Source organism: Lates calcarifer, linkage group LG24 (assembly GCF_001640805.2).
Source record: "Lates calcarifer isolate ASB-BC8 linkage group LG24, TLL_Latcal_v3, whole genome shotgun sequence".
NCBI lineage: Eukaryota > Metazoa > Chordata > Actinopteri > Centropomidae > Lates > Lates calcarifer.
The window spans coordinates 13,136,742-13,162,272 of record NC_066856.1 but is presented as its reverse complement, the minus strand read 5'-3'; the positions used below and the strand labels follow the sequence as shown (position 1 = coordinate 13,162,272).

The 25,531-nt window shown below is 40.9% G+C and overlaps 3 protein-coding genes across 7 annotated transcripts; 1 reads left to right on the top strand and 2 right to left on the bottom strand.

Moving 5' to 3' along the window:
* Positions 1–52: 52 nt before the first annotated feature.
* acad11 (acyl-CoA dehydrogenase family, member 11) lies at positions 53–16,474 on the top strand. Of its 2 annotated transcripts, XM_018673757.2 has the most exons (20): positions 53–304; positions 392–491; positions 613–738; positions 896–1,057; positions 1,159–1,323; positions 1,403–1,544; positions 1,724–1,845; positions 1,987–2,093; positions 2,355–2,475; positions 2,941–3,018; positions 3,336–3,474; positions 3,836–3,943; positions 5,384–5,482; positions 13,982–14,051; positions 14,725–14,810; positions 14,938–15,009; positions 15,214–15,368; positions 15,509–15,625; positions 15,880–15,989; positions 16,073–16,474. In XM_018673757.2, the coding sequence occupies exons 1-20, from the start codon at positions 192–194 to the stop codon at positions 16,185–16,187; spliced, it is 2,307 nt and encodes a 768-aa protein (XP_018529273.1). In that variant the 5' UTR covers positions 53–191; the 3' UTR covers positions 16,188–16,474. The 2 variants fall into 2 exon arrangements, 1 of the variants encoding a protein (XP_018529273.1); XR_001960660.2 differs by lacking the exons at positions 15,880–15,989; positions 16,073–16,474 and having other exon boundaries at positions 14,725–14,824.
* LOC108881672 (atypical chemokine receptor 4-like) lies at positions 7,651–12,142 on the bottom strand. Its single transcript, XM_018673759.2, is given in 3 exon segments — positions 7,651–9,298; positions 9,300–9,816; positions 11,767–12,142. Coding segments are annotated over 2 exon segments (1,116 nt in total). The 5' UTR covers positions 9,810–9,816; positions 11,767–12,142; the 3' UTR covers positions 7,651–8,692.
* Positions 16,452–25,480, bottom strand: u2surp (U2 snRNP-associated SURP domain containing). Of its 4 annotated transcripts, none has more exons than XM_018673752.2 (26): positions 25,390–25,480; positions 24,457–24,555; positions 24,228–24,342; positions 23,971–24,095; positions 23,668–23,738; positions 23,410–23,498; positions 23,226–23,261; positions 23,035–23,117; positions 22,644–22,809; positions 22,336–22,547; positions 21,887–21,930; positions 20,170–20,274; positions 19,999–20,065; positions 19,712–19,875; positions 19,455–19,617; positions 19,235–19,314; positions 19,033–19,120; positions 18,786–18,923; positions 18,492–18,681; positions 18,297–18,377; positions 18,105–18,156; positions 17,859–18,006; positions 17,648–17,758; positions 17,423–17,550; positions 17,119–17,328; positions 16,452–16,953 (listed from the first exon to the last, which is right to left on the bottom strand). In XM_018673752.2, the coding sequence occupies exons 1-26, from the start codon at positions 25,432–25,434 to the stop codon at positions 16,815–16,817; spliced, it is 2,949 nt and encodes a 982-aa protein (XP_018529268.1). In that variant the 5' UTR covers positions 25,435–25,480; the 3' UTR covers positions 16,452–16,814. The 4 variants fall into 4 exon arrangements, with proteins under 4 accessions (XP_018529268.1, XP_018529269.1, XP_018529270.1 ...); XM_018673753.2 differs by having other exon boundaries at positions 17,119–17,304; positions 25,390–25,442; XM_018673754.2 differs by lacking the exon at positions 23,226–23,261 and having other exon boundaries at positions 25,390–25,442.
* Positions 25,481–25,531: the final 51 nt, after the last annotated feature.

Genomic DNA, 25,531 nt, shown 5'->3' with positions numbered 1-25,531 from the left:
ACTGGTGCTGTTTTTCGAATTTGTTATGGCTATTATATTTTAAAATCGAAGAATTACGGTCAGACATTGTTTAAATAAAGTGAGTTTTGAGGACGTTACGTGGGTGCGCCTTTGTAAACTGTCCGACCACTACCATTATTTCCACAGTTAAACGTACTACGGAACTGGGAGCGAGTGGGACCCACTGAGACATGGACGAGCTGACAACCCCCGTACGACAACAACATAAGTTCGATGTTGGCAGACTCCAAAGATATTTGTCTGTCAAGTTAAGCAGTGAAACACTTACTGTCAGACAGTACAGGTAAAATAAATGTTTCACAAGCAATGGAAAGCTAATATTGTGCAAATCATGACCTAACTTACTGATAATAGTTCATTGTCTTTTCAGTGCTGGTCAGTCGAACCCAACCTTCCTGATCCAGACACCCACAAGGAGCTATGTTCTCAGGAAGAAACCCCCTGGTGAGCTGCTGCCAGGGGCTCACAAGGTAAACATATACGTTTTCAGCACTGTTGTGTGTAGTTATGTCACTTCTCCAGCAGGGGGAGAAACTTGATTTGGTTGGCTTGATTGAGGATTGAGGTTGATCTTTGAGACTTTCTTTGCAGGTGGACAGGGAGTATCTGGTGCAGAAGGCCTTGTTTGCTGCTGGTTTCCCCGTGCCTCAGCCCCTCTTGCACTGCACTGATGTTGAAGTCATTGGGACGGAGTTCTACTTGATGGAGCATGTGAAGGTAAATTTGTGCCACAAGATGAAGGAGGTGAAGGAGAGGTGAAATCACCAGCCATAAATTCCCACATCTATTCATTGCTGTTTTGCTTGACCTCTGCTGTATACTCTAATGTTAAAAGATGTAACTTGGACTCACATGGGCTGGCTCTGTTAACCAGGGGCGTATATTCAGGGATCTGCGTCTCCCTGGAGTGAGTCCAGCAGAGAGAGCGGCTCTGTATGTGGCTGCGGTGGAAGTGTTGGCAAAGCTACACTCACTGGACCTGGCATCACTGAACCTTGAAGGGTATGGGAGAGGACCAGGCTACTGCAAGAGACAGGTGAGATAACACCTTGCACTCAGTAAATCAAAATAACTTTATCTGTCTAATCTGGAGAAGCAAGTTACATTTGTAACTGTCAGAAATTTCTTTCTTTAAAGGTGTCCACCTGGACGAAGCAGTACACCGCCGCAGCCCACAGAGACATTCCAGCCATGAATGAACTGTCTGATTGGTTGATAAAGAATTTACCAGCCAATGACAATGGAGTCACACTTGTCCACGGAGACTTCCGATTGGATAACTTGATATTCCATCCAACAGAGGTACACTTTCTCAGATAGTTACTCTTACCACTTTGTGGCATTTGACAGTAAAAACTAAAAGTGTGTTTGATGTCATTAGGCACGTGTGATGGCTGTGTTGGACTGGGAGCTGTCTACCACTGGGCAGCCTCTGGCGGACCTGGCCTACTTCCTTATGCCTCACTACTGGCCCAGAGGCCTCAATGTTGTCAGCACAATGGGCAGCTTAAAAGGAATAGAGGGTAATGAAAAGTAATAAATAACAGCCCTGAGCAGGATCAATAGGTACTGAAAGTGGCTGAGTAGAAGGTCATATTGTTTTCTAATATCTTTGTGTAAACATATATGTGTGTAGATTTACAGGATCTGTTCCATTTGTCATTGGTCTGTCCTGTCTCTTGTCTCTCCAACCAATGAGCAGGTATTCCAACTGTGGGTGATCTGATCTCCATTTACTGCAGGTGCCGGGGGATCCCAGCTGCTCTGCCACAGCTGAATTTCTACCTGGCCCTGTCTGTTTTTAAGATGGCAGGAATTGCCCAGGTGTGTACAGCTGCAATTCTGTCCCCATTTTCCCTTTTGAGATATATGTATACAGCAGAATTGCATATGAAATTATAGTTTTGAAGAAGGAACCCAGATGGATTGCTCACTCTTTTCTTATTCACCCTTTTTATTTACCAGGGAATCTATGCTCGCCACCTGCTCGGTAATGCCAGTGCGCCAAATGCAGCTCAGTTCAGCCAGTGTGTGGAGCCCTTGGCCAAGGTGGCTTTGCAGCTTGTGCGGAGGTTGGTTGCTGTTTGAATGTAATTGATGTATACTGATGTACTGATATTAACAATTATATATTTTGATATAAATCATTAGGATAGTCCAAACATGCTGGTATTAATGGAAAATTATGTCAATGCTGTGTGTTATCATTGGCCAGAAACCAGATTGATTCCATGTGCTGATTAAACTCAAGCCAGGAGCAGTTGGAATTTGGCATGCTGCTGCTGCTTCCGATATCCCCGTTGACTGTTGTGTGAGAGTGTGTTTTTTGCCAGGTCTCTCACAGGTCCAGCAGCAGCAGAAGAACACAGCCTGTTCCTCCAGACAGCTGAAGGTCAGGCTGTTCTCCAGCAGGTCAAAGACTTCATGAGACAATGTGTGCTTCCTGCTCAGGAGGTCAGTGCCAAGTGCTACTAAGAACACAAGAGAGATTTGTTTGGACTTTTATTTTGGACATGAAAGGATTTGACAGAGCGCAGAGGTTCATTCATGCAATTAGGGCTGATTATACAAATTCTATTGCATACAGAATCATCACCTTTGGCTGGGCATCATTGCTTTTTAATCTATTGCAGAGATGACAATGCATGAAAAAAAATGGGAAGAGTGACACAGATGAAGAACTACAGGACTACAGGTTCAGTTCTGCTGTAGAAATGTCTCCAGTATCTCTAGTATATCATTAACACGCTGTAAAGATGAAGATATATCTCCGCACTTTTCTTCTTTTATTGTGCAGGCTCCCACTGATGAAAACTGTGCAGTACTAAAAGCAGAGTTGACATGAAATGGGTTCATAGGTTAATATTACTGACTAATCTTGCCAATCCTTTGGGTAATACATTTTTTTTTTTCCTATAGGAAGTTGCAGAGTACTACTCCAAACATGCTCAGTCTTCACAGAGGTGGCACACGCCCCAAATAATAGAGGATCTAAAGGTATGTGAGGATATTGTATCTTCATCTTTCACTCGGAAACCGCAGCTCTTTTTCCACAGATCCCTAACATAAATATTACCAGTATATGACGAAGCACAGTAAATCCTGTCTAAACACTGCACCTCCCTTCTGAGGCAGCCACATGCTGCAATCCATCATTCCATCAGCAGTTTAAACTCAGTAAAAATATTGAGTTTTAAATGAATTTGTTGAGCTGTTCCAACTCTTCTCGCCATTACTGATGTCTAACAGAGTGTTGAGTTTGTGCACACAGATACACTCTGTATAATAATAATAATGTGTATCTGTGTGTCCAGGTGAAAGCCAGGGAGGCAGGCCTGTGGAACCTTTTCCTGCCTGCAGTCAGTGGTCTCAGTCAGTTGGACTATGCTTATATTGCAGAGGAAACTGGACGCTGCTTCTTTGCCCCTGAGGTCTTCAACTGCCAGGCTCCTGGTAAAACATCCTACAGTTTCGAGAATTGAGATTTAGAGGACATGGATGATATTTGTGCCAGTCACATGATTATACTTAAAACATGACCTTGCTCTTTGTTTATACAACATAGATTATATTTTCTTATGTTCTGAATAACATCTTCTGTAGTCGTGTAAACTCCTCTCAAAATGTCAGCTTTTCAGCCTTGTTTTTATCATGACAGCCATGCATGTTTCTACTCATCTGAATTAAAACATAGACATCTACGAAACTGGAACGAGTTAGAACAGTACAATTAAAATTCCAGAGAGCATATTATTTTCCATTTTTAGCTCATAATTTAGGGGAAGATGGTGCATATTATGATGTTTCTCCACAGACACAGGAAATATGGAGGTGCTGCACATGTTTGGCAGCGAGGAACAGAAAAAGAAGTGGCTAGAGCCTCTGCTCAGAGGAGAGATCCGCTCCTGTTTCTGTATGACAGGTAAGGCAATGACCATGTCCACCTACATCATAGTAATCAATCAGAGAATCTGAGGGGTCTGAATCTAGAATATGGACTGAGGATTGATGTAGGATGGTGCCATACTATACAGAGATTAAAAAAGGAGAGAATCTTAAAATCAACCCTTTATTTAACTGGTAACCAGCAGAGGGAGGCCAGTACAAGGGCGATGTGGTCTTTCTGATTGGTAGCAGTGAGGATTCTTGATGCTGCATTTTGAACCACCTGCAGGTAAGACGAGGGAAGACTGACTGACTCCCACCTAAAGGGAGTTGCAGTACTCGAGAAGTGAGGTATTATAAGCATGTAAAACAGTCTCCATATCTCCAAAATAAAGATATGGTTTTGTTTTTGCCAACAGCTCCATGTGAAAAAGCTACTGACAGAAAAAAATGAATAACAGTATTGAATTTGATTTATTTCAATGCAGAGTCAAACTAGCACCTTGATTTCTGGCATGCAACCTGATATTTGAGGACAGAGACACTCAAGAGCTGGCTCTGTCAGCAGGAACATTTTCAGTGCAGATTATTATCAAAAGCAGCAAAAAGGTTCAATAAAATTAAAAAGGCATGGTTTCCAGCACTTCAGGACAGCAGGAAGTCATTTGTCACCCTTAGCAGAGCAAACTAAGTGCAGTGGTACATCCTGAAACCTGACTGGAATTTGTCTAAAATGTTGTTGTGCACTAAAAAAGCTGTGAGATGACTACTTTATCCAGAGCCTTTAGACAGAAAAGATGATTTTTGAGATTGGTCAGAAGTTACTCAATAGAGTTGGATCTAAGTTTGTAGTGTGCGGGAAGGAGGGTGGGACCACTGACAAGGGACACGTTTTTTACTGAATAAAAGTTTATTATAGATACAAAAGAAAACACCAGTAGAGATATGAGTGATGAAAGCCATGTGCAATACTGTTAAAGATAAGTCCTCAAAATGTTTTGTTCTGTCAAATGTTCCAGTGATGGTTGTGGTCTTAAATACACAGCAGGGCTGCTACCAGCTCATAACAGCAAACACTAGCTCACTATGAGTAATTTCTCCCTGTTTTTCTCCAATACGGTTTCCACTCTGCCTGAAAACAACGGCATGCCAGAAGTAATTGCAGTGGGTGTGAACCTCTCCATGGTTTTCATAAACACAGATGGTGATAAATAGTGTTTTGGGGATGTTTTTTGTCAGTAGTTTGGTCAGTTTGTTATGTTTGTATGAAAATGGTGTGAGCTTCTACTTATATTAACCACTCTGTCTGTGATTTAAGATGGAATCCAGAATTTTGGAAAAGTTATAATGTTAGTTAGTTACAATGGCAGGGGACTGGAAGTGGAGTCCCATTGCTTCTTATATTTTATTTGGTGTAAAATGAGTATTTTGTTTAAACTGACCTTTTGTTTAAACTGACCTGTGATCACTTCCCCAGAACCTGATGTGGCCTCCAGTGATGCGACCAACATGGAGTGCACTCTTCATAGGGATGAAGACAGCTATGTCATAAATGGCAAGAAATGGTGGAGCAGTGGTATGTGTTTCTATTTCTGTTACGTATATATGGAAAAAAAACACACTTCACACCACCAAGAAAACTGTAGAGTTTTTTTCTGGTTCATTTAGGGCCTTTAGAGAGCTTTAAGCTCAATAAACAACATGGAGGCATTTTATGTCAGTTCAATTTCCTTTAAAGTATTTTGTGAGACAAGTCCCCTTAAAGCAAAGAGCTGTAAACCTGAAAAGGTTATTGTCCATTATGTCCTCAAGAGTTTTTCTCAGAAAGAGATGGATTTAGATTTAATCAAGATGGTGCTTTAACAAAGCTCCACAGAGATACATGCTTATCCAAATTGCTAACATATGGACATAAAAAGTACAAATGACTCATACAGTAAACATATAACATAAACATCTTTTTAGTGACCTTAAGAACTCTTGAATCCATTTTATTCTGGAAAATGTGTTGCATAGCAGCTTTGGTTTGTCAGTGGGTAAGACTGGTAAAAGGTCTACCTCTAACTGATTCCAGATGAAAAAGACAGCTGAATCCCCCAAACTAAATGTTAATGTAACTGTAAATCGCTTAAAACCATAAAAAACTAAACTCCACTGAACTGACTCTGTGCACATATTGGATCTGTTTATTCTCTGGACTTTAAGACTAATCTATGAGTCATGTATGAATCAGTATTCTTCTGATACAGTTTAATCTTTAACCTATTACTGACACTATAAATTACTTTGGTTCATATTATCCAGTTAAAACTACCAAACAATGCAATTTGATGTAGAGAAGCACTCTGCAAATTAAAGCCACTGTTGTAAAAATCAGGCCTTAAATATTTAAGATTTAATTGGCAGTTAGTGCTCTAATATCCTTGTTTATCGTTTATCCTGCACCTCTCTGGTCACTATGCATTGAAAGATGTTTCCAGATGTTTCCTCTAACACAGAAGTGGGCTGAGGTTTTAACTCCCAGTTCAAAGGGAAACAGGTCTGTGGTTTTTGTTCTCATATCTGCACAAAATTTCTTCTTGTCACTGAAAACGTACAGTGCTATGGTTCACCAAAAATGAACAGAATTTCTATTTTGAAATTATTGTTGTCACAGAATGCACAGTCTGCGTCTGTCATAGTCAGTTGGTCTCTTTCCTGAACAATTCTCTTTTTCTCAGAAGTGAAATTTCCACAAGTAGGAACAATCTTTTGGGGTTGTGGGAATGTTGTCTGCCAGCATGAATATATCTTTCTGTTAGGAAAGAATGCTGATGTGTTGATGGGTGGTTCATACTAACTGTGACCTGTGGCTGCTTTTGTGTCAAACCATATTCCTCAGGAGTGGAAATTGCGTGGTCTTGTGCTTTTGCAGTGAGTCATGACGCCCAGATACTCGTACAAGGAAAGGGAAAGTAAAACCAGAAAAGATTGTATTGTGTTTTGATTACATTGTTTTGCTATGGTAACCCATTTTTTCCAAGTATCAAATGTTGTGCCTTTTGCCAGCTGAGCTCCTCATTGACGTGTTACTGGTGTTTCCCTAATATGCTCTCCAAATCACTTGGCAGCCCTCACAATGTGTCCCCTAACAGAACTTCTTTATATTTGTTTGTATTTGTACAGAAGCTTTTCCCACCGAGAAACTGAAAGGAAAGACTTCTCATCTGTGGTTGTCATGCTGTATCTCATTATGATAATTGCTCAGCAGCTACTTGTCATGGAATAACCCACCATTATTTAAGCTTACTGGAAATATAGGCCTATCTACTTAGATTTAAAATGTGGCCTGTGATTCACATGCCACCACAGAATGATGCAGTTTTCTTCTTTGCTTTCCCTTCTTCTCCAAAGTCGTTTGTGGCAAACTGTGAGCACAGAGGTGGGAGGGTTTGTAAATGTTACTAGTGCAGCTCTGTGGTGTGGCGGCTCTAAGACTGTCCCATGGGCATGATAAAGAACTAAAATTATTCCCAGACCTGCAATTTTTTTATCTTTAAGCCATCTGCGTTTGTATTTCCATACACACTCACATAAACACAGACAATGTACACATGTTTGACATTAATAGTAGTTGCTGGTAGAATGGAATTATTGTTCAAGTCTTTATAATTTTGGCTTTCTTCAGGCCAGGTTAAGATCAGGCCAGGTTGAATTCAAATGAAATGCTTGTTGATGAATAACTAAGTGAGATCACACAAAATATTGAATTTCCTTGTTTCCTTATTTAGTCTTGTGGCATGCAACATAATACTTTTATTATCAAGGTACTCAGTCATCCCTCTGCTTGCAAATCATTGAAAACGTAGACTAAACTTTTGTCTCACTAGGCAGACACACCTAGTTTGTGCATTGTACAGTGTCCAGATCCCACAGATCTAAGCTGTAAGGTATTACATTGGAAGGAGGATGACTAGGTACTACAGTTTACATTCATTTGAGAGATGCTTTTGTTCCAAACTGAGAGAAGACAGTTGAAAGCACATGGAAAGAATGGTAAACAATGAAATAATGTAATGTCTAGAGGTCTTTATAATCTGGACAGGAGGTATAGCCAAATTAGGCTGAACCGTCTCAGTCATAGCTGTAAGGGTGTAAACAGGTTTGAGTATTGCCCTGTTAACTCTTGAACTGCAGCCATCCAACGCTCTGAGCCTAGATTTGATAGGCTGTATTTTGTTTAGCTTGAGCGTAACGTTGTATGATGGCTGCATGATAATTTCAAAGGGGAAAAGATGAAAGTCATTTTTCTATGGCTCTGTGGATGAAAAACGAAAAAGATGATTAGATTGGATTGTTTTGTCTTATGTTTTTTGACTCACTGGGTCACCCGCTGTGCAATCAAGCCATCCCTCATCCCCTGTAATAAAATGAGATGCAGATGATCTTATGGGAGGCAGCGCACACTGTAATGCTGAATGGGGATTTGTTGTGACGAACCACAGTAGCACTTTAAGCATCTTGAGTTTCAGTTGCATTTAATTGCAACAGATTCTGGTAGATGTGTGTCTCTGGAAATCTTTGTTTTATTTAACAAAATACATCATTTATACAAAATACTTTGCTTTAGGTAGTGCATGTAAACTCACTGTACATATGTATTTAATACACTAAGAATTAATATTTATGGTTATTGACATCTAGCTTGCACTATGATAAAGATGTGTAAATATATATATACATAGACAAACAATTTTGTGTAGGTGCTTACAGAAAAATACATATGTTTTGAGCTCGTTTTTGAGTCTTAAATAGTGAAGGTGCTTGTGTCTTGGTCTTCTGAACCAGACTGGGAGTGTGTTTGATTGCGTGTGTTGAGTGAAATCTCCACTGCTGGCTCCTCGTTGACATGTCTTGGGTGTCTCCCGATTCGCTGTCCAAGGCGCTTGGCAACCTTGAGGACGTGTCCCCTGAAGGAGGATCCAATGAAGGCGTAGAGGACAGGGTTAATGCAGGCATGGGTCAGCGCTAGGCTCTCTGTCACTTGAAGAGCACGATCCATGCCCTTGCTGACGTCACAGTCGGTCACAAGGATGTAGATGACGTCCAGCGCTCTGCACAGCTTGACCACATTGTAGGGCAGCTGGGTGAGCAGGAATACGGCCACCACAGCCAGCAAAACTCTCAGGGCACGCCACTTCCGATCTCTCCGCACCCCAACTGCCTGGCTCAGCGCCCGTCCTACCCAGCAGTAGCACACCACCATGACCAAGAAAGGTAGCAAGAATCTAAGGGTCACCTCCAGCAGCTCCAGGGCAGCCTTTGCAGCTCGGGCCATTTCATGTGGGTAGACGGCTGTACAGGCCATCCTATGATGGGAGTGTTTCACTGTGGAGAAGATCAGCTCAGGAAGGACCAAGAAAGCTGGCAACACCCCACAGCACCACACACACCAGGATCCATTGACCCCTTACTCGGGCACCTGTCCCGGTCCTGCCTGTTGGATTTTGGGTTACAGCGCGGTAGCGATCCACACTGATACAGGCCAGCATCAGCATGCCACAGCTGAAATTGGTACTGTAGAGGAAGGAGGTCAGCTTGCAGGCTACCGAACCCAACTGCCAGCCATGGACAGCATCAGCCGCCCAGAAGGGCAGGGTGAGGAGAAGCAACAGGTCCGAAATGGCGAGGTTGAGGATGCAAACATCTGTCAGGGTTCGTAGTCGCAACCGTGATGAGTAGACCACCACCACTAGGCCGTTCCCAGCCAGACCAACCACCAGAGCCAGGGCATAGATGACTGGGAGGAAGACGCTGCCGAAAGAGCGTACTTCTTCTTTGTCACAGACACTGTGCTCGTAATTGTATTCATAACTGTCATTTAAGTTGAGGTCCTCCTCGTCATGATAATAGAAATCTTCCATTTTTTTGCTGTACAGAAAAAGAGAGAGTTTAGGGAGGCATTGCTTTTGTTTTCAAGTGGGAAAACATTTCACTTTTTACTTTTTAACTAAAAATTGCTCATATTGTGACACAGCTCTGTGGACTGTATTGTATAAAAAGGTAATCTGTGTTGTTTATTCCCACACCTGTGAACCATGAGCTCCTTTTTATCGGAAACAGGAAAGAGGTGTTATTTCGGTATTGTGCATCAAAGGAATCTCTCCTGCATGGTTTCCCTAACAACCTAAGCCTTGTATGTTTGAACTGTGTGTGGGTTTGAATAACCCTACTGAACACAACTCTGCTGGAAAAAAAGCAGACAAGGGACTTGCAGAACCTCAAATTACCTTTTGAATTCAGTCTGAGTTAAGTTGAAATACTGAGCGATCTACGGTCTACAGTCTTTCCTTTAGTGACTAATGGCATTTTGCCTGAGGGACAGGAATTATGTGGAGGGATAGACGAGGATGACACGCAAGCTTAACTAAGATCTCCTGGTTAGATCCTGGACAGATTCAAATCCAGGATGTTGCTTTCATTGTACATAGTATGTGCTGGTTCAACAGGACGTCCCATTGAAGTGAGACTTTCATCCAGACTCACTGTGTTGTTAACATCCCCTCATCAATTGTTAGCTCCAGATGGGGATGCCGTGCTTACTGAGGACTAGTAAACCCAGAACTGTGTGTATGTGTGGTTACATGTTGACTCCTACTGTCTCTGATCAAAAACAGATAACTGTCGCTGGGAAAAACAATCCTTTGAGAAACCCCATGATCAAACTGAATTGAAATTAATAATTACACTCCCATCAAATTGGTATTAGTATCAAACATTTGTATTTTACTCAGTTCGCTAACAAGTGGAATCTAGGAAACTGAAATCCAACTGCAAAACACATTACGTGACTGATGATATAATTCCTGGCCAAAGACCAAGATATTATGCAGAGAATATTTTGTGTCTCAGGAACATTGCGTCCAATCACACTTGCTACTAAGGTGACAACAGTCGTTTTATGAAAAGATTCCAGGTTTATTATATAATGAGTCATTATCTCCCAAAAGGGGAGGAGCAGCTCTGAAACAGATGTTCACTGGAACACTGAAATATGTCAAGTATTTCACTGCTGTCAACAGCTGCACTTCTTAAGTAAGAGGTTTTCTTTTTTTTGGGGGGTGGGGGGGGTGGTTTTGATTATTCAGTCTTCATAAATTAAATACAGGAAGAAGCTTAATTCGTATTCAAATTAATTCAACAGTACAGATGGAAACAAGCCTTTAACAGCCCTGGAAAAATATAATATTAATGATTTAGCTGTTTGGGGTTATTTTATACATTGAAAGGCATAGTAGTGGGTGTAATTTTTGTTTACATTTGGATGAACGATTGTGCATTCAATTCATTTTTTGAAGAAAAAAAAAGACTAAAAAGACAAACATGCCCTTTATGCAGACAGCTGAGGGATTATCTAAAATAACAGTGCTTTTAGTAAAAACTGGTCATGTTAAAACAAACTGTTTACAAAGAGCACAAGCACGAACACAAAACAGGCAAACCTAACACAACAGGCTAAGTTTACCTTGTTATCATTACCTCACCATAGATATAATAATGTCATAAAATATCCAGGACTTTGGCTGTTAGACTCACACTGAAGTGAACCTTTGAATCAACTAAAAACAAGGCACAATACTTTCCCATATAACTCATGGTGTAATAACTACATGTAAAATGTTGTTAGTTAGTTTATTGACTTAAAATTAACAATACAAACATATAAAATAACACTATATGTCCAAGAAACATCAGGTCCATCAGCACATAACATGGTAAAGAATTTTTTTGGACATTCTTCTGTCATAGTTTGACTTGTTTTGTAGGTGAAAAAGTAACAAAACATTGAGTAAACTGATAAAATGAATAAGGTTTTCTTACCTTGAGGCTGTTCCTGTATTAATCCCTTTTTAACTGCACACAAACAGTTGTTATGAATCCTGAGGAGAAAAGTTGTATGCACTGCAGGACTGAAGTGACTGATTTCTTTGCCTGAGCCCGCCCCACTCCCTACACTGCTGACACTCTCCTCACCACGTAGCTCCCAATGCAAGTGCATGTGTGCGTGTGTCTTTGAGTGTGTCATGTTGCAGGATGGATATTTAAGATGAGTGAAAATTCTCCTCTCAGTCTTTGTAAGCTGTACTGTACAAAGCACTGTACAGAGAAGCTGACATCTAATTTCAGATAAGTTGTGAGCTTAATCTCTCAGTCTTCATGTCAAACAGGGAGTGCCCTGCGCTGGGAGCTGCCCTTTGTTTATGTGTGTGCAAGAAAAGAGTTGATCATAGGATATAAAATAACAATAATATGGGTCATGTTTGTCCCATTTACAAAGCTGATTGTGCTGTGTGGTTTGCTGGAATGTTGTGTGCATTAGCAAAGATCCTGTGGACTAAACCACACTATTTAAAATACTTATAACTTGGAATTTATGAAAGACTATTTGACCAATATTTTTGTTTCCTTTTTTCTTTCTTATGAATGCTGTTTCCTTATTTCATCTTCCTTGGAAATGGTCAGCTTGTTTTTAATCCCTCTCTGTCTCCTTTCTATTCCTCGCTCCTCATGTCTGTATATAAATAAATAAGTGAATGAAGAAAAATAAACACAGCAAAAGGAATTGGGAAGAAAAACAATAAATCAATAAAATCGGTGCATGCATGCCTCCATAAAATTCTTCAAAGTCAAACATTTTTGGCAAAGTAAAATACAGACATGAAGTTTTTTCAAAAATTCAACAACATAACATACTTGAATGTCATGTTCTCAGGAAGACAGATTACTGGGCTGGGAAGCTTTATTTTCATTCCAGGGATGATAAGACGTGTATGGGCACGACTGGCAAATGACAGTAGGGCTCACCATGTATCACCTTATGTAAGGGTTAACAGGAAAATCCAACCTACCCCCAAGCCAAACGGGCTTTCCTATATGTGGCTTTTGGGTGGAGTCGGGTGTTATATTGTTGGAGTGCAAGAAAACATAATTTCATGTTTGTTTAAATTTGTACAATCAGACGCCGAGTTTAAGGACTAAACATCTGTCACGTTGTGTTTTTGTAAGTGTTCACATGTACTCACGCTGTGATTCTCATACTGTGAATATTCAAAGACTATTGATGTCACATCTGTTGCTGTCTGGCGTCCATATGTCCTGTCCTTAGGGAACAGTTTTGCCACTTGGGCAGAAATATAAACAGGAAGGCAAACCATTGGTCACCCTGACTATGCCTTAGGGATCCAAGGCCATAAGGAAGACTTTGTGTGTTTGTCTTCTCTGTCTAGTCCCCAAGCAGGGAAATTCCAAAGCATACTGCATTTGGTCAGTCCAAATGCTCTGTCCACCGCAGCTATCTGATTATTAAACATTTCACATCATCACTTAATTTCCACTGTAATTAATTACATCTAAATGGCGTTGCCCTCTTGTAGGAGTTTTGTATGGTGTTAATATGTTTTTGCAGCCATGAAAGAATCACCAAAAGGTTGGAGGAGATTAACAACTATAATAGAGCAATTTTACTAAATCAGATGCTACTAAGCTTGAAGTTGCCTTAAAAAAAAGTAAAAAGCTTGCAGGTCAGGCTTCATTTTCACGCCTCTATGGCAGCAACAGCTGTGGCCGGAGCCATTATGTTCTCACATTATATCTCAGTAACATCACAAGAGAATGTCTTCAAATTTGGTATAAATGTTAATTTGGATTACATTTTGGTGGTCAAACGTCAATGTCTCTGTGACGTCATAAAACACATTTAACTCAAGAATTTACACTCTAATTACTTGCAGCTGGACTGGTTGGCTGAGGCATATAACAGCAGCCGATAACTCTAGTTTTCTATATGTGAAAACATCCAAAATGTGAATCATCCTATAACTGTCTGAGCTGGCCATTCTCACACCATCAATCTGTCACTAGCTCCATCCGGGGCTTTACACTTCCCATTCAGTTTCCGACCACACTCTAGTCATGGAAAGGTTAAGGACAGATTTGGACTGTGAAAAAGTTTCTTGTTTCATTGTTTGTCAGGCCAGCCACTGCAACAAGACATGAATACAAATGAATCACGGGATTTCTGACTGTTTCCCCGCAGGTGCTGGCAACCCCCAATGCAGAGTGGCCATTGTGATGTGCAGGGGCGGTTCTCAGGATGTTAGCAGCAGGTCAGTAGAACAGGTCATTTAGTGAGGAATATTTGCAAGTCTGTTTCCTCTTCAAGGACAATTTGTGCAAGAGTTCAGGCTTCTGACATCATGTTTTGACTACTACAGGTTTTATTATTCCAGGATTCGTTTGCAATATTCCAGTTCTACCATTTAAGTAGTACTCTGGTTTTATATTTAAATGATCCTGCTTGAGAGGCTATTTCTCCCATTAAACTTCCTCTATGCTACCTTCCTCTGAAAATGGACTTTGCTTAAGGACAGAGTATACTTCCCAGCATGCACTTGTATCACAGGTTTGTATCACAAGGCAGAAAAAAATATCAATTAATCTTGTTGATGCTTGTTGTCAGTTAAATCTTGCGGCTGACATGTAATTGGCACTAATCTCTATCCAAAGCTCATCACTTCCAAGCACTTAAGATGTTAATGACAAAACTTAAGAAACAGCCACACCCAAGATAATGTAATACACTTTCTCATTCTTTTGTTGCCACAGCAGTGTAACAAGACACACACCCAACTGTGTTTGCCAAGTGTGAAATAAATCAGCTGTAGAGTATCACCAGCATAAAATGTAGTCAGAACGGTGGAATTACAGATGTAAAGAAAACAGTTAAATTGTGATCAAAGTGTAATGTATCATTCCTTTGACTCTAAATTTGTTTCTTAGGCATGGCCAACACAGCATGATCCTCGTACCTATGGATACACCGGGTGTGAAGCTCGTCAGACCACTCACTGTGTTTGGGCAGGATGGTAGGATTATGCCTGTAATTACATCTTCATGGGCTATTGATATTTTCCTGTTTTCCCACAATTACTGCACACAATCGTGACAAATGTACTTTCCTAAATTTAACCAGTTTTTCCTGTTTCTGTGCAGATGCTATCCACGGTGGCCACTTTGAAGTGCACTTTGAAAATGTGCGTGTCCCTGTCTCCAACATTATTCTGGGTAAGACTCTGTATTGCTGTGTGTTTGTTTCCTTCCTAAGAAGTGCACTACACCTGTAAAGCCATAGAAAAATATGATTTGTTATCTGTCCTTATCTTTATTGTGTTAAGCCATAAGGTGATCTTGCAGTTTTTAACAGATTATGTGTGTGAGGTCACTAGGACAGAAATATAATGTTCTCTCTTTGGGTACATTCCTCTTTAGGAGAGGGCAGGGGATTTGAAATTGCCCAAGGTCGTCTGGGGCCAGGCAGGCTGCACCACTGTATGAGAGCTGTTGGACTGGCAGAGTTGGCGCTAGAGCTGCTCTGCCAGCGGGCTGCAACCAGGCGCACATTTGGGAAAAAACTGTACCAACATGTAAGTGATAATCTACATAGATTCTTCTAAGTTTGAATATCAGAGCTGTGGTAGCATGTTGAGCTCTTTCCTGCTGCTGACACCTAGTGGACACATTTTTAGATACAACTGCAGTAAATGTGTGCATTATCTGCGTGTAGGAAGTTGTTGCCCACTGGGTAGCAGAGTGCCGTCTGATGATTGAACAGACCCGCCTGCTGACTCTGCATGCTGCTCATGCACTGGATACAGTGGGCAGCCGGGCTGCTCGCAAACAGGTAACCACATTGGCATGACTAGATCCAAATCACACAGTGTCCTTCCACACTATATTGAAATTGGAAACAGTACATGTTAATATTTATAGCAAACTATTTTCAGTTAGAATACATACTGAACCGATTTATACCTACAGAAATTGATACTTGTCCTGTCAGAGTATCCCTGCTAATTTAGCTCAACAATAAGAGAATGAGAGTAAAAATGTTACATCCCAACTTTTTTGTTACTGTGTTACTGCTCTGGTTCTTAGATTGCTATGATCAAGGTGGCAGCAGCTAGGATGGCCTGTAAGGTGGTGGACTGTGCCATACAGGTGTATGGAGGTGCAGGTGTGTCCCAAGACTTTCCACTGGCACAGATGTGAGTATTTTCTGTCACAGAATGAGAAAAAGCACTAAATAAATCCCCTTTCAAACGCCAATATTTTCCACATTCATTCTCAGGTACTCGTATGTGCGGACTCTGCGCATTGCTGACGGACCAGATGAGGTGCACCTCTCCTCCATTGCTCTACTAGAACTGAGGGATCAGCTAAAGAAGGCACAGGCAAAACTGTAAAGTAATTACCACATCAGCTTCACTAAACTGCAAAAATTACATGACATTACTACAACATTTTTGCCTTAACAAAATACTACTTTGCCAGAAAGGGAGATTTGGATGATTTTTGTGAAATAATAATTTTGGTAATTTATTACTTAAATACTCTGAATGTAAATAAGACTATGGATTGTAATTATATATTATACTGCAATCAGACTTTTGTTAAAATCAAATGCAATATCTCATTATGGTTCTGAATGTCACAAAATATTACACAGATTAAAAATGACACTTGTTTATTAGGAATTCTTTTTAATGTGAACTACAAAAACAGAAAATGACAGCATGAATATAAGACTATTGTCATCACACTCTGTATGGGTGTGGTCTACCACATGGATGAATTCCACTGGAAGGTGGATGGTAATCAGGACACACAAGCACATTATTTTTTTTTCTTTTGTACAATATAAAACAGCAATGGCCCCATCCATTTGTTACACCAGATGGCAACCCATGCAACACCCTTCACTCTTCATTGTCTGTACATTAATATTTGGGCAGAGATCTTCAGCTGCCAAATCACTCAGTCAATCTTTTATACAACACGGCGTGGGGGAGGAGATTAAGGGAAGAGACGTGTCAGTGTTTGCTCTTCTTTGATTTTTTGTGAGACCGGTGAGGAGACCGCGATTTGGAACGGGACTTCTTAGCTGATTTCTTGGGTGACCTGGAGCGTGACCTCCTGGATCGTTTGGGTGTGCGAGGTGATGACGGAGATCTAGTAGACAAACATACGGTACTTCTGTTACATCTTTATATTTTAACCCCCCCCCCCGCCCCTAGCAGCGCTGCAGTCGTCAGTTACAAGCGTCGGGATTGTGGGGTAGAAGGGAGAAATCGAGCTCTACTGACATTACTAGTTGCAGTTGGTAGACTACCTTACCTCTTGGAGGACTTCTTGTTGCTGGATCGAGGGGAGTCTTTATGGGAGGAGCGGGAAGATGTGTCTTTTGAGTACGATCGGTCAGAACGTTCTGATCTTTCTGACCGCTCTGAACGGGGTGAGGACGACCGGCCTCGTCTGCTACTGCTCCGTGTCGGGCTGGGTGACCCACTGTGACGCCGCTTCCTATCAACCGGAGGGGACAAATATCTGTCAGATGGGAAATTAAACAAATCTCATGTTTTATGAAGCATACTAAAACGCTAGACCTATACCTTTACTGCATGACAAATGGTTATCTCACCTCTCTTTCCTGGTTGGTGTGTCCTCCTTTTCTTTTTCCTTCTTCAATTCTTTTAACCGTGCCTCAGCTTTCTCCTTCTCTTTCTTCTCCCTCTCTTTCTCCCGTTCAAGTTTCTCCTTTTCTTTTTCCTGCAGCAAAGGAACAACACAAATAACCCCAATTTTAAATTTAAATTCCAGTATTTAGTATCATCTTTGTTAAAATCTGCAGAGCCTATTAGAGTACCTTTTGTAGTAGTTTATCCCTGTAGTGCTCCACCTGCTCCTGAATACTCTGACCCGGCTTCTTTGGCCTTTTCCCAGACTCCAGCTCATCCTGGAACTTCATGACCTTAACCTTGTGAACAAAACAATAAAAGGAAAATGGTCAAAACAATGTATTTCTTGTGCATATGTTGGTACATGTTGTATAGGGGTTTGCAGTAGTTGATAAGTACCTCTATCTCTCGGAGCTTAGTACGTTTCTCCTCATTCATTTCAGACATCTTGGCTTTAATGTCCGAGTCATCTCTGATGGGGTTGGAGTAGTTCTGATTGTCTTCTGAGCGAGGGCTCCGGTCATCATCATCACTGTCGTCCTCATCTCTGTAGAGTTGGAGACAATTTATAAAAAAAAGGTTAAGGGTGCACCAAGGTTCAGATCATTACACCTAAAGATAGCACACAAAACAAAGAAAACTCACTTTTTTGTTTCTTCTGGCTGCTCAAATATCTCCCATTTTGAGGTTGTCACAGCTGAGGAGCAGACAAAAGCCAATTAAGAAAAGGTAAATACAATGGCAACTGCACATGCATGACTATCATGCTAAGCATACTACTATAATTTGGGTAATGTCCACATATTACAACTGAGTAATTTGCCTAAAACGTCTCACCTTGAGCTTCCAACTCTGACTCATCTACTGCTTCCCATTTTGAGGGTGCTACCTTAAAGGTCGCTTCCTTGGACTGGTCCACTGTAAAACCAGGAAAAGAAGAAACTTGGTCAGTGCATACAGTACAATATTATTACTGAGATCATCATGAACAACCATGGCATACAACATTCTCTGTAAGTCTGCACTACTCACAAGGTATTCCATCTATGTCTTCTTCCATGGGTTTGATAGGAACACCATCTAGGTCATCCAGGGGGGCTCCATCAATAGGAGCCCCATCAATGGGCCCTGCATCGATTGGCACCCCGTCCACATCCTCCAGTGGAGTGCCATCGACATACTCCCCTATTGGAGCCCCGTCAATGTCCTCTGCTGGCTCAGCCTGGGACAAAGATGGCACAAGAAAATAAATAAGCTAGTATTTCAGTTACTGATGGGATAGGTTTTCAAAGTATTACAATGGTGAAGTATTGTTAAATCATTTACCTCTGCAACGAGGCCAGCTGGTTCCTTCTCTGCAGAGAGATTAACTAGACCCAGAAAAATGTTCTGCAGTTTGATGAGGAAGGGGTCAGGATAAACAGCCCAGTCCTCCCATGCCCGGAAACACGACATTACTCTTTGCTGCCACAAAGAAAACAAAACAAGGATGGCTGAGTGATCCGGGTCACTTACTATGTAAATGTTCCAGTGTGTTAAGTTTACTGAACAAGAAGTGATTGACATTTGGTACCTTAAAGTTCTCACACTGAAGGTGGCCCTGTATCGTTTTGTATGTTGCATTGAGGTCTGAGAAGATCTGGCAAAGCTTTGTCTCAAAACTGTTGAGAACAGAGAATGAGTCATTATCTCAATTTAAAATATGTGGACTTACTTAGGTAGCCTGATGACAGTATTGTGTAATCAAGTCAAAATATACAAATGGAACAACTTACTATTTTCTGTAGTAAGACGCATTGGCTACTTTGGCAGAAGAGTTATACAGCACATCAGAAACAAGATATAACCTTGCAATCTGGAATATCAAAAAAGGAAATGTGAATTAATTTTATACAATAATATTTTAGGTAAGTGTCTACAACATACAGTTGCTGTGTCTGTTATAAGTGACGTTACTGGCCCTTTTTGTAGCAAACATTCTGTGTTATAACTTGCCTTCTTAGGGAGAGGGGTCTTGAGGATGGAGAGAGACTCTGTGATACACTCCACAATCTCTTCAGCAGCTTCGGCGTGGCTGAGACAAAACAGCATGGCTTCTGCGATGTCTCCCCTCCTGGGAGTCAAACCACGCAGCATCTCCTCTAGTTTGTCCCGCTCTCTGCAGAGATGAAGGGCATTTAACACAACAGTTAAAACTGTTTATGCCTATACTTGTAACATAATTTATGATGACATTTATGAAAAAGTATTACTCTTCTTTCAAGCAGCCTTTCTTGCTGGCTTCCTCCTCTTCCTCTTCTTCATCACCATCATCATAAGGTCCATGGAGGTATGGATTAAGAGGAGGTGGACGCCACAAAGAGCCATTTTTAAACATCCTAAAGTCTTCTGTTCGCCATTTGCCTGGTGCTTCACCCTGTCACGCCAGTCATAATTTACAGTAAATATCAAAATACAACCGGCTGAACTGTGATGCTAGAGCATTATGTTTTTTTCTTTTTCCTCTGAACTCATGAAATCTTTAAACACAGAAACAAACCTGTAGTATGGAGTAGAGCTTCCACCGGTAGTATACATGTGCTGGGCTCTGGTTCTCAAATAGAAACCTGGTAGAAAAACAAAGTAAAAACTATCACCACTCAGCCAAAACAGCCTTTTAACTATTACAATCATGACAATGAATACATTTCTGACAGGCAGTTGCTCTTACCTGTACATGGGATTGTTGATTTCTCTGTTCATGATCATGGCTTCAAACATTGGGCCTTCACGCACCACAAACTCGATCATTCGGTGGATGAGAGAGAGCAAATTCCTACAAGAAAAACACAGTTAAAGCAAACGGATTCAGACTAGCCTGACTTTTGAACACTATAAAAAGCCTTCCTACTAAAGATTAATTTATGCTTGGTAGTGTGACACTCAAAACAGCCTGACCAAAGACAAAATGCATGTTTGATGAAGAACAGCTGCAGGGCATAGCCACTGCTGCATGGCCATGGTAATACTTGTTTTAACATACCTGGCACAAGACGTCACCTAAATGACTCAGCCAAAGATATACCGTCTCTATTTATTACTGGTTTACTATTGCTGAGACAACTGTCAACTGTCAGAGTGTCATGCGACCAGGCATAAATTAAGAGCAACTGTGAGTATGCCTCTGGGCCTATGTAGAATATCAATGAATAAATGCTGCTGTTTATAAAAAATCACAACTGATGACAGTAAAACATTCAAATTAATTGAGAATTAATTAACTAACAAATCAGGTAACAGCTGATTTTTTTTAATTGTGTATAAATTGGTACATCAAGTTCATGCCTGTGTTCTTTAATGCTGCAGTGCAACAAGTTTTGGTTACATTGCACTGCCTGGTCTCTCTCTTTGAAAACTTCCCTAGATTCAAATTTCACAAAATGGGGAACAAATGAAGCTGAAGAAGTTGGGAAAGTAGGAGCAAGACATTGAAGAGACACTGCATTAGCTGAAACGTTTTGTCGATGCAGTGCCTTTCAAGTCCCACTCATCTCCTGACTAATGTGAAGTGAGGAAGAACCAAAGCAGTATAGGATTGTTGGCCTAAATGGGCTAAACAGGTTATCTTTGCTGTTGGAAGTTGGTAATGACTGAATACAGTGCAAATAGCATCACTAGAGTTTTTTGGGGAGATACATGGTGCAGGCTGCATACAATTAGTGGCCAACAAGACAAAAGATGTCTTTCATTTGACAACACAGATCACATTTACTTGTATTGGAGCCGATCGTACCAATGGCGGGGTAAAATTCAGTATACTTTCCCAATCCATCCCATGATGCTTTTCAGGTCCCTCGCTGCTGCAGACAGTTCAACTTGTGCTGCTCACCAAGGCCAATGTCAAAGGTCATAGATAGACTAATGCTGGCAGGTTTGGATTTGTTAGCAGGGGGCCAGATTTACTGAGCTCCCGACAGGGTGACAGAGGCCAAGGGGGTAGACGGTCTGAGTGAGCAATGGTCAGAGAGCAGGTTTTCACAGCTACAGATCTAGAATCAGCAGGCTATGTATGTGGCAGAGTACCATGTCACTAAAGCTGAGCAACACAATTAAATGTTGATATATGGAGTGGAGCTGTGATGGACTAAGGTCATGATCTTTCTCTAAACAGGACATTAATAAAGCTCTATAATGATGTGTGACTACATATTTAAAAAGGAAATATGAATGATGGTAAGATGTGACAGAGCAAAGTACACAACAAACCTGTCAGTCAGTATTAATCTCAGTACTAATATGAAGACATTGTACAATTGCCTCAACCATTGCTCACCCACACTGACCAGCCCCCTGTAGCATGCAGTGATCAACTGATCAAACTTTTAGCTTCATTATGGGATGTTTTTTTCTAAGTTTGTACACCAATTTAAAAAAAGAAAAACATGTACCTTTCTGTTGGGATAACCACTTTGACTATGGCTTGCGACAGAGTCTGTATATGAAGTCACATCAGATAATAAACATAGAATGTGAGTATTGTTAAAAAGGCAACAGGTGAAAAATATAAAAAATGCATTTAAAAGTGCAAAAAGACAACAACTTTCCTTTACTGCTGTCAGTTTTACTAAAGGCCAAACACCTCTGACACTTCATTAACCATAAACACCTCTCTCTGTAACACTGAGCATTTTCCACACACTAGCATTTCATTATACGCACACTTTGATCTACAGTGCAGCTAATCTAATTCAGTGACAAGACAAAAACTATCACTTACAGAAACTAGGGATTAACACCTGTACTGACTTCTCATTATAAAGGCTATCATCTTACCAGCAGAATTAATAAAACACTGCCATAACCCATGAGAAAATCCTAGGCTGACATGCTGAGTTACCTTCTCAAACTCCTCCTTGTTTTTAGGTGGAGGAAGCAGGGGAGCATTGGGGTTCTTTAGCCTCTCTCGGGGCTGTGCGTTGAAAGGAAGGCCAGAGGGAGGCGGTGGGAGTGTGTGCTCCATCATGGAAGGAGGGATGTAGATGGGGTGGGGTGGAATGGGCACACCTTTGCCCCATCCTAATTTCATCTCAAAGTTCATTATCATCTTTCCTATAATGGCAGCAAAAATATATATTTATTACAAGGGCTGGAAAGAACATGAATATGTCATCGATTTATGTCACATAAAGAAGCACAGCTTTGTACCATTTAGGTTCTTGAGTGCTCGCTCAGCATCCCTCCTGTTCATGAAAGCCACAAAGCCACAGTTCCTCTCCCGAGCCCTCTCCTCGTCTGTCCTTGGCCACATGATCTTCACACTGGCCAGCGGGCCGTATCGGCCAAACTCTTGACACAGCATCTCCTCATTCATCTACAAAATAACAAATATACATGGAAGAAATGACTACTTCATAAATGGACACTGGGTGAATAACATAACTAGTAAGAAAATTGAAGACATAAGCAGCACATTTCCATCTGGAATTTAGAGTCAGCCCATAGGCAAATCAAATCCTCCTGTTTACAGCAAAGGTATGTCAGTCAGTGCTGTAGCATCTCTCTTCTCCACTCCATATATATTTGGATAAAAATTCACCTGTGGATTGATGTTTCCAAGATACAAGTTAGTAGTGGATGGGTCTCCAACGTCATGGGAACCTGGTGCACAATCATCCAAAACTGCAGAGACAGAGAAAACAGAAGAATTTCCTACTGCTGTCTGATGGGGCAACATATTTTCTTTGCAAGATGAAAGTATTCACGGCCACTATATTAAGTCAAAATTACCACTGGACGGACGGTTTCTTCTTGAAGAACCATCCGCTAAAAGAAGCAGAAAAGCAGTATAAATTTTGTTTCAGGGCAAAAGTGGACAAAGGGGGTTATGGGAGTGGAGTAAGGTGAGCAGGACAGGGCCATTTCAGGCCAAGTTAGTACATGGAATACAATCATGCAGCTTAAAGACACTTACATGAGCGTCTTCCGTCCATGCCCGAGAGAGGTTCAAAACGACTAACACGTCCTTTCATCTTGTGTCTTTCATCCCTTTCCTCCTGTATTCTGCAGGAAACAGCATTTAGTACAATTAAGTACAACCTTTGTTCACATTATTGCAACTTGTATACTTTTACTGCATCAATCCAAAACATAACACGTGGGAACTGCTAGTTTCCACCACCCTAACACAATTACAAATTGAAATTTAAAAAATCAACTAAAAAAAGCTTACTGTTTAAGTTCTTCTTTGAAAAGCTCTAAGTTGCTCTTCTTCTTCTCCTTTTCATTACCTTTCTTCAAAGGCTGTAAAATGGATGTGGAAATATCATCAGCACAGTAAAAACAAAGCATTATCTACTACAGCAGAAACAAGCAAAACTACTTGTTAAAATGTTGTTGTTTAAATACCTATTTTAAAGAGTACGGTCTAGACCTGCTCTATATGAAAAGTGCCTTGAGATGACTGTTGTTGTGATATGGCACTATATAAATAAAATTGAATTGAATTGAACTTGTTGACTGTGACAGTACTTACATGTCTTTTATCTAACGCTAAAAACTGAGGCGGGGTTTCCAAAGGCAAGAAGCTTTTTGGCTGGGTCTCAAAACGTGACTTGGGTTTGTACAACTTTCCTCTCTTGTCATCAGCAGCTGCTTCCTCTGAAAGAATAAACAGTACAATTATTCTAAATTTCACTCTGATTACAGTATCTCTTCACTTTTCCAAGTCATTCTTGTGCACTCACATATGATGCAACCCATGTGGGTAAGAATTAGATGTATATGTTGTACCTTTTGTAGCATTTGCGACACCACCACGTACAAAGGCCTTGACTTTGCCTTCCCCACCTCCTTCAAAGGCAGCAAGAAACTCCTCATAAATCTCTGCTGCTGCCCGCTCATCCTCCTGAACACAGAAACCAATATTAATTAAATACTCTGTTCAAATTAATGAGAAGCATCAATAATAGTATCACAGATAATACAGACAAATATTCTCAAAAAAGCAGTCAATACTTACCTTTTTCTTTATTTCATCTTGTTCCTTCTTACTTAGTGTCCTCTTTGCCACTGCCATTTTGCCAATGCTGAAAGACTTAAGCTTGCTCTCAAGCAGCGCCTGCCGATGTAAACAAAGCATGACTGACTTTCAACAGGTATTTCACACTATCATAGCAATATACATCTTGATTGGTGCATTAATACATCTGGGCCATCGCAAATACGGATACTGCTCCTACGATAGTAGTTATTATTTAGATGATTTCTAGAGTGTGACAGAGCTCATGTTGACAGGGAAGTTGAGCGGGGTTCATTACGGTAACACCACGCAACTCACGCTACGTTATACCGTGTTCACTCGTAGTTTGCGGTCATTGACCAACTATTTGATGCCCATTCTGCAAATTGCGTTTACTGCAGATGTTCTACATAATTGTAGCTGAATATCAGAAGGTAGCTACAAATGAACAAAATTAGCGAGGGGCCTAACAAGCTGGTATCTGCAGCAGCGCCGCCGACTGAATGCATTAGGCGGCGAATGACTAATACAAGGAGCTAAGACTGAAGGCCCAAGTTCCCAGATATTCACATTGCTTTATCTAAATTCAAAAATATATTCACTAAACCTTGTTCTAAAGACTAGCTAGCTCAATATAAAGCCATTAGCAGTACAAACAATAATCTTTTTTGGGCCAACTGCCCTGACTACTCCTGCTTCTAGTGGCTACATCGTTAGCTTAGCTTAGTTAAATTAGCCAGTGTGGCCGGAGAGCTAACGGTTAGCTTTAGCTCAGCGGTAGTTAGCTAACACCGTTGCGCACACTCGCAACTCTTGTCTCCTGCAGACTACAAATGTGTAAATAGTCGAAGTTGTTCAAGCATACTATTATTTATATCATTTTCATTACAACAGACAAGACCTAGCTAATGCTAATACAAACAGTAAATTCACCTTAGCGCTAGCTTTTTGAGAGCCACCAGGCGTTCGGTCCGCCATCTTTTTGTGAAACTAAAATAAAATCGATCGTCGATCAGAAGATAGGGGCAAATGTGAAGCTTCAGGCAACACAGTCGATCACCGAATCAGTGATAGG